Source organism: Sinocyclocheilus grahami, unplaced genomic scaffold (genome assembly GCF_001515645.1).
Source record: "Sinocyclocheilus grahami isolate Dianchi unplaced genomic scaffold, SAMN03320097.WGS_v1.1 scaffold699.1, whole genome shotgun sequence".
NCBI classification, from domain to species: Eukaryota; Metazoa; Chordata; class Actinopteri; order Cypriniformes; family Cyprinidae; genus Sinocyclocheilus; species Sinocyclocheilus grahami.
Window position 1 is genome coordinate 155,522 of NW_015505878.1, and position 10,092 is coordinate 165,613.

General features: G+C 35.9%; 1 protein-coding gene across 1 annotated transcript in view; it reads right to left on the minus strand.

Annotated features, from left to right (window-relative positions):
• kpnb3 (karyopherin (importin) beta 3) overlaps positions 1–10,092 on the minus strand; it is a 54,615-nt gene that overhangs the window by 2,783 nt on the left and 41,740 nt on the right. Inside the window, exons 17-25 of the mRNA XM_016243741.1 lie at positions 10,003–10,090; positions 9,642–9,738; positions 8,756–8,928; positions 8,514–8,625; positions 7,585–7,640; positions 7,375–7,497; positions 7,080–7,299; positions 2,634–2,862; positions 2,408–2,549 (exon numbers count right to left, since the gene is read on the minus strand). Coding sequence (XP_016099227.1) covers positions 2,408–2,549; positions 2,634–2,862; positions 7,080–7,299; positions 7,375–7,497; positions 7,585–7,640; positions 8,514–8,625; positions 8,756–8,928; positions 9,642–9,738; positions 10,003–10,090 — 1,240 coding nt within the window. The remainder of the gene's footprint in view (positions 1–2,407; positions 2,550–2,633; positions 2,863–7,079; positions 7,300–7,374; positions 7,498–7,584; positions 7,641–8,513; positions 8,626–8,755; positions 8,929–9,641; positions 9,739–10,002; positions 10,091–10,092) is intronic.

Below are 10,092 nucleotides of genomic sequence, written 5' to 3' on the forward strand. Positions count from 1 at the left end.
GGGAGACCTCCTGGGAAAACTAGGTTGCTGCTGGAAGAGGTGTTAGTGAGGCCAGCAGGGGGTGCTCACCCTGTGATCTGTGTGGGTCCTAACGCCCCAGTGTAGTGATGGGGACACTATACTGACAAAAAGCACCGTCTTTCGGATGAGACGTTAAACCGAGGTCCTGACTCTCTGCGGTCATTAAAAATCCCAGGATGTCCTTTGAAAAAGAGTAGGGGTGTAACCCCGGTGACCTGGCCAAATTCTCCCATTGGCCTTTGACCATCATGACCTCCTAACCATCCCCATATCTGCTGATTGGCTTCATCACTCTGTCTCCTCTCCACCAATAAGCTGGTGTGTGGTGGGCTTTCTGGCGCACTATGGCTGCCGTCGCATCATCCAGGTGGATGCTGCACACTGGTGGTGGATGAGGAGATCCCCCCTTCTATGTAAAACACTTTGAGTGCCCAGAAAAGCGCTATATAAATGTAAGGAATTATTATTTTAGGACAACTTTGATGAAAGGTTTTGATCCACTTCAAATGTTGACTACTGTAGTAAAAAATAGTTTGAAATCATTAAAGCCATTTTTAACAACAATCTATTAGGAATGTAACAGTATGAACATTTCTTATTACGGTTATAGTGACCAAAATGATCACGGTTATCAGTATTATCATGGTATTGTTAAAATGTGCTGGAAATGTACTGACACACAAATCATTTCACCAAGTTTTACATTTAAAATCAACAAACAAAAAAAATTAGTTTTTGTTTGCATAACTAAAACAATAACGTTGCCAATGATGTCCGGATTTTAAATGACAACACGACTGACAACAGTTTATCTAATAGCATGTTCAAATATCTAATGTAAATGTTCAAATAAAGCTTTGAAAAAGTTTCATAAATGGTAAACCTCACATTTCAGCTTTTAAATAAAGAAAAGGGTCAAGTCAAAATGATAATTGATTAATAAATGATTATATGTATTTATCTGCTCCATAAATAATACTAGATACCTTATTGTTTAAATGTGTAGAATCCACATAAGCTTGTTTTTCATCAACCGGTCAATGACCAAAATGATCACGGTTATCAGTATTATCATGGTATTGTTAAAATGTGCTGGAAATGTACTGACACACAAATCATTTCACCAAGTTTTACATTTAAAATCAACAAACAAAAAAAATTAGTTTTTGTTTGCATAACTAAAACAATAACGTTGCCAATGATGTCCGGATTTTAAATGACAACACGACTGACAACAGTTTATCTAATAGCATGTTCAAATATCTAATGTAAATGTTCAAATAAAGCTTTGAAAAAGTTTCATAAATGGTAAACCTCACATTTCAGCTTTTAAATAAAGAAAAGGGTCAAGTCAAAATGATAATTGATTAATAAATGATCTTTCACTTTTTAAGACTAAAACAAAAGATGGATTCATTGTTATTCTTAATTAAAAAGCATAACAACAATAAAACAGTAAGATACAATGACAAACTAGCTTATAAAACGTTTAGTATTAACAAAAACGAACAAGACGAGGCATGGCAAATACACCACATGCTGTATTACAGTATATACCGACTAATAAATTACAGAACGTTTAGCAAACACTGAGGAATCAAATAAATAAAAAAAGAGAGCCTCCATAGCATAATGTGAAGTAAACAGCAAAGATAACAAGCTTTTCAAAATGAAAACAAAACGAAAAGTAAAACGAAACTTGGTGACAGTGCTTGCATGTTTTTGTCCCACAAGAATACCAACATGTTCACCTTTGGTTTAAGTGCATTTTTGCTGCACGCAGCTTCGCGCTCCTGACGCGGCGAGTATAAACCAGGCTCTACACTCAAAGCGCTGCGCAGCTCAAACGAGTTGCGCGGTTTCGTTATGCTTTCAGTTTTTTTTGCCGTTTGATGTTTCTCATATGCAACAGAAATGCAGTGCTTATGAGTTCAACAATGCGGTGGTCGCACCAGTGCGACCACACACAAAATTTAGTCGCACCGGCAGAAAAAAAATTCTCAAAATGCGCCCATTTGGTCGCACACTGGAGCCCTGTGCAGTACAGTATTTATCCTCAGTTGTTCAAATCGCGGTAATCAAATACGGTTATAGTGATAATTAAAATATGAAACGGTAATACTAACCGTGGGGTATTTTATCACGATTTATCGTCAAACCGGTAATCGTTACATCCCTACAATCTATAAGTGCCAACATAAGATAAACACTAATATTCCACAAGAAATATTAATAAAAACAAAACTATATAGCTTTGTAGAAAGCATTATTTTTTGAGCACACAAAAAAAAAATATATATTTTGCAATTCTGCAATCTTTCTACTGGTGTTAGTTTGCCTGTATATAATAAAGCAGTTTGTTCATATTAAATAACATGAAACCTACTTGTACTTGACGAATAACGTTGGCCAATCGTTTGCTGCAGCCATCTTCGCCTTTAATCGATTCATTCGCAACACTGTCAGCGATAATAATGAAAATCTTGGGAAGGTTCGTATTGTCAGGTCCAAGAACAATGGGATTGTTACTGCGAAAAGAAATGGACATTAAAGTCAAATCACAAACCTGCATTCAAAACTCCCAGCGTTCATATCAGCTAACAGACATTCACCTTTCAATGAGGTCACAGAGATAGCTGAACGTGTGGACAGCTTCCTCTTTATCCTCATTGAGTGGCAGCCAGGACAGCCAATGAGGGAGGATCTCATTGACGTTGACGCACTCTGGGCGGTACTTCATGACTTTGGCCACAGCAGAGATGCAGTTCTCAGTGGCATTGACATTTTCTTTAGCTCTGGAGTCTGGAGACTGGATCACTCCAACAAGCAGAGGGACAGCCTCTGGAAAAACAAATCACAACATGCATACAGTATAATGTAAATAATGTAATATATCTAATGTAATATAAAATGTTAACAATAGTTACTGTATAATGCAGAATTTCATGGATTTGGGATGAATAAATCAAGTTAAAAAAGACTGCTACTGAAATATGAAGTCTACATGTTCTGCATTAGGAATTTTACATTTAATTTGATTATATTTAAAGATTAAATAAGCCGTTCGTGTTCCATGCCTTTTATTACCATAATTTTTGATCATTTGTATTAAATCATAAATCCAGAAGAAGAAAAGCTTAAAAATAAATAGAATATAAATTTATATTAACTTTATAAATAAACTTTCTTGGGGTCGAGAACGGCGGTCCCGGCGAAGGAGCGGTGAAAGCCGATCCGGTGATCCACAGCACTAAGTTGAAGTATTTCCTCAGCGACCAGCACGGATCAGCTCTAGGCATGACGAAGCGGATATCGTCCTCTTTTGGAAGACCAAACAAAGTAGTTTCGCTTTCACAACGAAACCCACAGCGTCTTCGCGACATGGCGGCAGCGGCAACAATACTACAGCGAGAATAAAAGTCACGCCTTCTTTCTTTGCGTGAACATTTGGGCGGCGTTATGCAAATCTTCCCACATAGTGAGGTAGATATGTGGGGGTGTGTTCAAACGAGCCGTTTTAGGTAGGGTGTGGCTGACTTAACTTTTATGAAGAATATCTCTTTGGATTTGAGACTTTAGTCTTTGCAACTTTACAGATCTTCTTTATGCACCAAGAGCTTGTAACACTCCAAAGAGAAAGGAAAAAATGAAAATCGCATCATATGACCCCTTTAACTCATTAACGCTAGACAAGTAACATGATTAAAACATCAGTAACCAAAAATAACTATGTAAACACCAAAACGCAATATTATTCTGATTTTATTACATTTCGAATAAGTGGCGAATAGTGGACATCTAATGTATATAATGCATCTATTGACAGTATAAGATTGTGCTGCTTGAGGTGAGGCTCACGCAGCCTCTCCAGGAGAAATCAAAACGTGCAACACTAAGAAACTCAGCATCCTGAGGTAAAAATTCAAAATGGTTTTTATATTTAAAATACAGTTAGTTAGGGCAACACCAAGAAACTCAGCATCCTGAGGTAAAAATTCAAAATGGTTTTTATATTTAAAATACAGTTAGTTAGGCAACATCACCCAATGTTTTCACCATTATGACCGTTTAATAGTTCTTTAAACAGTTCAATAAGCAAATACAATAATATTAGGTCACTAACATTTTAGGCAGAAACAGCGCATCTCACAACAAACAGCCGATTTTATTGCTGATTGATTCCGTGTTTTGAACGAATCGGTTGAGTCAAAGTTTCATTAGCCCATGCATAAACATCTGATGAATCTGCTGTTTGAACGAATCGTTTGAATGAACGACTCAATGACTCACTCATTAAACACTCACTACTGGCACCTACTGGTGTTTTAATTTAGTTGAAAAGTATCATTTCCACCATAATTTCTTGTTTGTATATTAAAAAAATATTTAAAATAATCTCATAATTATTTAATGCAGTTGTATTTTTCAGTGTCAGTTGAATTTATAGATCAAATGTAAGAATTTGAAATGAAAGTATTAATGAGATTAGTGGGAATAGAATAAATCATTTGCACTACCATCAAGTTTTTGTAATAACTTCCGATTGCCGTGAGTCAGAGCAGCGATCATGGAAGAGAGCACAGGCAGACAGCACTAGAAACTGCTAATGCTTATCAGTAAATCAGTAGAAAATGAATAGAAATGACGATTCTGTCTGAGCTAGGTGATTCTGTCACACGCACTAGTGTAAATGTAGCTAACAGATGTGTAAACTGAAGACTATTTGAGCTTTATTAAAACTATTTGCACTGATTTTGTGTTTGTTACATTTTGTTCCTTTGTGCAGTCCTCTGAGTCTGTATAAACATCAACAAGCTGAAAAATAAAACCAAGTTTTTTTTTAGATAATGTAATCTTGTTCAAATAGATTTCATAAAATTGGTATTGAAAAAAGTATAGTTCAAGAACCGGTATCGAAGTCAAGGTATCGGTATCGAAAATTTTTGAACGATACCCAGCCCTACTTGCATGTGCTCAAGTTGTGCTGGCAATACGATCACGTCAGCAGTGCTCGCTTGTAAGGTGTGTTCGCTTGAAGCGGTGCTGTGCAGACCAGTCGGTGTTTGACATCAAAGTACAGCGAGAGCGATTCATTTGCTCTCTAGCTCTTGCGGTTATTTGATGTCATACACCGATCGGTCTGTGCAGCGCCGCTTCAAGTCGGACAAACCTATTCTTGAAGCAAACTTTTGCCTGAATGGTGATTAGATTCACTGCATTTAATGAGGATGCATGTGCAAGAATGAGGTGTCCGGTGTGTGATAGCGTCAGTCACTAGCACTTGCAGCAACAGCAACATCCTCCCCGGATTCTAATGCCCGTCCGGTAAGGCGTTTTATTTACTTAGGGGGCATTGTAGGCCTACTTGTAATAAAACGAAAAGTAACATCCACAGATAACATTAAAAGGGGTCATATGATGCGATTTCAATTTTTCCTTTCTCTTTGGAGTGTTACAAGCTCTTGGTGCATAAAGAAGGTCTGTAAAGTTGCAAAGACTAAAGTCTCAAATCCAAAGAGATTCTCTTTATAAAAGTTTAGAGTCAGCCACACCTACCTAAAACAGCTCGTTCTAACACGTCCCCACATATCTACCTCACTATGTGGGAAGATTTGCATAACGCCTCCCAAATGTTCACGCAGATAGTGTTTCTGAATAAAGCAGTAATTAATGTCATACATTTGTAAAAGGTCAGAAGCTATAATTTACATGAATAAAAACAACAAACATGACACTTGTAAATATATATATATATATATATATATATATATATACACACATATACACACACACACACACACATTGTCACCTACATATACAGTGGGTACGGAAAGTATTCAGACCCCCTTAAATGTTTCACTATTTGTTATATTGCAGCCATTTGCTAAAATCATTTAAGTAAATTTTTCTCCTCAATGTACACACATCACCCCGTATTGACACAAAAACACAGAATTGTTGACATTTTTGCAGATTTATTAAAAAAAGTAAAACTGCAATATCACATGGTCCTAAGTATTCAGATCCTTTGCTGTGACACTCATATATTTAACTCAGGTGCTGTCCATTTCTTCTGATCATCCTTGAGATGGTTCTACACCTTCATTTGAGTCCAGCTGTGTTTGCTTATACTGATTGGACTTGATTAGGAAAGAAATGGATAAAATGTTAAAATTACTTCATCAATCAGCAGTAATTGATTTTCAGCAGTGATTGATTTTATCAGTTATTTTCAAAGCTTTCAATGTAATTATAAAAATAACTTTAATAATGTTTTCTTCTAACAAGTAAGTTTTTGCTCAAAACTAACAATTTAAAATAATTTGTTTATAACCTCTGCACAGGAGAAAGTTGGTGTTTTTCCAAACAAAAGGAATTATATATCGATATAGGCATCAGCTATCGGCTAAAACAAGTTGTAAAATATCGGCAAAAATCCAATCTCGTGCATCCCCAACTAAAAATGTAACCATTAAACTGGAATCCAGGTGAAAAAAAACTTAAAAAATGTGAAATAAAACTGATTTAACAAGGCCCTAAAAACTTTTAATAAACTGTTAAACTGTAGTCAAGTTCCATGTTTTGAATGAATTAAGACATGCTTTTTGGAATACTAAAATTTAAATTTAACCATTAAAACAGAATCTAGAAAAACAAAGAAAAAAAAAAAAACTAAACCGATTTCTTGGGGCCCTATTTTATTTTATTTTTTTAAACTTAAAATCAAAACTTATAAGATTTAGCAAGAGCTCCAGTTATTAAGACATGGTTTTTGATTACTAAAAATGTAATTAAACTGGAACCCAAGAGGGGGTTTTATTTTCAGAATAATAAAAGTAAAACCATAAAACTGGTTTCACAGGGCCTCAAAAATGTAATTTGTTAAACTTAATAAATTGTTAAACTAAACAAGTTGCATGATTTGAATGAATTAGACATGCTTTTTGCCTACTTAAATCAATAAACTGGAATTTGGGAACAAATTATACTGATTTCATAGTGTCCTACTGGGACTAATCGTGCCCAACAAAGGTTGCAAGTGACAAAGGATGTCCAACCTGTGAAAGCAGGCCTGTAGTTTTCTCCTCCAAACTGAGCCATGACGCCAATGCCATACGCGGCCGCCTGTCGCACCTCCGGTCTGGTGTCACACAGCGACTGCATCGTGGGCCGCAGGAAGTACTCTGCGTATTTGAAGGAAGATGGGCTGCAGTGTTCGATTACGTCATCGAATATGCACAAACCCCACTGTCTGTCCGCCCAGGGTCTGTGAGGACACTAAAGGAACAATACGTGGATAAAGAGTCTATAGCCAGTTAAAAACAGAGCTTAACTGCAGATCTAAGTACTTACGATCAGATTGACGATTAGCTGCAGCAGCTGCTCGAACCACGGAAGAACTTTCTCTCTGTAACTGCTAAAGATCGAGTGCAGGATGTCCGACACCTTGGTCAGGATGTAGACGTCGTTGTCATCCTAAACAGAGAGATCACAAGGAGCTTCACAATTAGTGATCTAAACCAAAGAATCACTTAGAAGAAACATGCGAGATGAGCTGCTCACCTCTTCTTGTAACGTCTCCTCAACCTGCTCATCATAGTCTTCATCTTGTCGTTTGGCTGCAGAGAACAAAAACCATTAGTTAAAAAAAACCCTCCACAAACCTGTATGACTTTTCAGATGAAAACTGGTGACAACAGCTAGAACAATTGAAACATCAGAAGATTGCAATTGGCTGACAATGACACCTAATTAGCCAATTAACAGTGTTCAAACCTACATTCAAGGATAAACTTTATTTTCTGAAAATGTGACTTCAATATGAATAAAATGAGCACAATTGCTATAGAATAACTTAATAGTCTGGCAAATTTACTATATGCTGTACATTTTTGGCTATCATTAGTCAGAGCAAAGTCATTTGTATAATTGTAAGCATTTCATGATTTCAATTAATTAGATATGCATTTTAATTACTAAAAATAATTAAAACAGAAAAAAAATAAAAATCCAGAAAAAAATAAAAATAAAAAGAATCCAGAGAGAGAGAGAGAGCTGAATTTTTTCCTCAGATGTGTTTTTGAAAGAAATCAATACTTTTATTCTGCAAGTACATATTAAATTGCTTAAAAGTGACAGTAAAAACATTTATAGTGTTACAAAAGACTTCAATTTCAAATGTTGTTCTTTTGACCTTTCTATTCAAAGAATTCTGAAAAACAATTTACCAAAAAAATATGAAGCAGCACAACTGTTTTCAGCACTAATCATAAATGTTTATTGATCAGCAAATTAGAATGATTTCTGAAGGATCACGTGACACTGAAGACTGAAGTAATGGCGCTTTGATCACAGGAATAAATTGCATTAAAATTCATTCACACAGAAAACTGTGGTTTTATATTAAAATATCACATTACCGTTTTTACCTATATTTTTATCCTCATGAAAATGCAGCCTCAGAGTATAAAAAAAAATCCTGTGCGACTCACCTTGTCTGACCTCCTGGTTTTTAAAGTGCTCCTCTAGTTTTCCTTTTAAAATGCCTCCCAGTTCCTCAAAGTGCTCATTGTTCAGGCATCCGTCTCCCATCAGCTCGATGCACTAAGAGAGATCACACTGAATTATAACAACGCACACAAACACTGGAGAACAAACAGCATTTTCAGCTCTAACAGTACAAACCCCCAGTGAACTGCAGAATAAACACTGACCTAGCTTACATGTGAACTACCTTTGCAAACGAGTGCATGATTTCTGACAGCACATCTGAGTCGGGTTCATTGCCGATGGATTTGATGAGGGCGTCACACATGAAGTGCCACATCTGTGAGAGATATTCTGGGCCTCTGACACGAGCACATTCCAGCAGGAGAGGCATAGACTCAGCCGCCGCCACACGCACACGTGAAAAACATGTTAAGGATCCTAACAAAGTCTCAGGAGCGTGAGAAATCTTTTCTGATCAAGACTTTAAAACAGAGAAGTTGATAACCATCAAGATCATTGTGGCTCACTAAAACCGATATTAACATTAATACATTAAAAACACTTTCATTGCCTGAAATGAAGTGTTGTGTTATTTATATACATGTATAAAAAATTTAATAAAATGATTCAACATTAAAAATTAAAAACTATAAGACTCAATGATAATAAAACACCAGTGATAACCAGAATTTATTGCATGAAGGCCAAGTAATCAGCCAATACTGGAGATTTCTGCTAAACTGCCTGTTACACACTCTGAAAGCATATCAAGCACCTACATATTTTTTCCTGATATACCATATTTAATATTTCGAACTAGTTCTTATTTTTATATTTAAAATTTATTTATATAAATTACTTATAACATATGAATATAAATACATTTCAATGCATTTAAATGACTTAGTTTGTGATTGTTTGTGTCACTTATTACAGATCTTTAAATATAGTACCTATATAGTTCTTACATTTTATTTCACTTAGTTATTTTAGTACTTCAAGTTAAACTAGAAGAAAAGATAACCCTGTCCTGCATTCTAGTACCAGCATTAGTTATAGAAAGAACACTTTTGACCATTACACTGCAAGATCATACGGAATATAAGTGATTGTAGTCTCATGAAGGATATCATCATGGAAGTAGAACTTCAGCAGAGGAACCATCAGCTTGACGACTTGCTCTGTGTACTCGACAAAACCTTCCTTCAGCTCTTTAGCATAGCACACCTGAGGAACCGCAACACAAACAAAACATTTCATTAAAATACATTTAGATTAATTTATTTTAAATGCATTATTTTATTCAAACTAATTTTAAACAAGGAAATGTAATGGTTTTCGAACATTTCCAGACTCTTTGGGAAAACAGCACCTGCCAAAAACATCAAGAGCCACAGTATTTGTTCCTCAAACATTCATTTTGATCTTAATGCATCTTAAAGTTTGACAGTAAGTGTTCATTTTTAAATGCTAGGTGGATTGCCATCTCACCAGCATCTGGCACGCTGTTGCTTTCTCCTCCAGTCCTGCGGTCTTGATGCCAAAACTCTGTTGGTCTCCAAGATTCACAAACTCCCAACC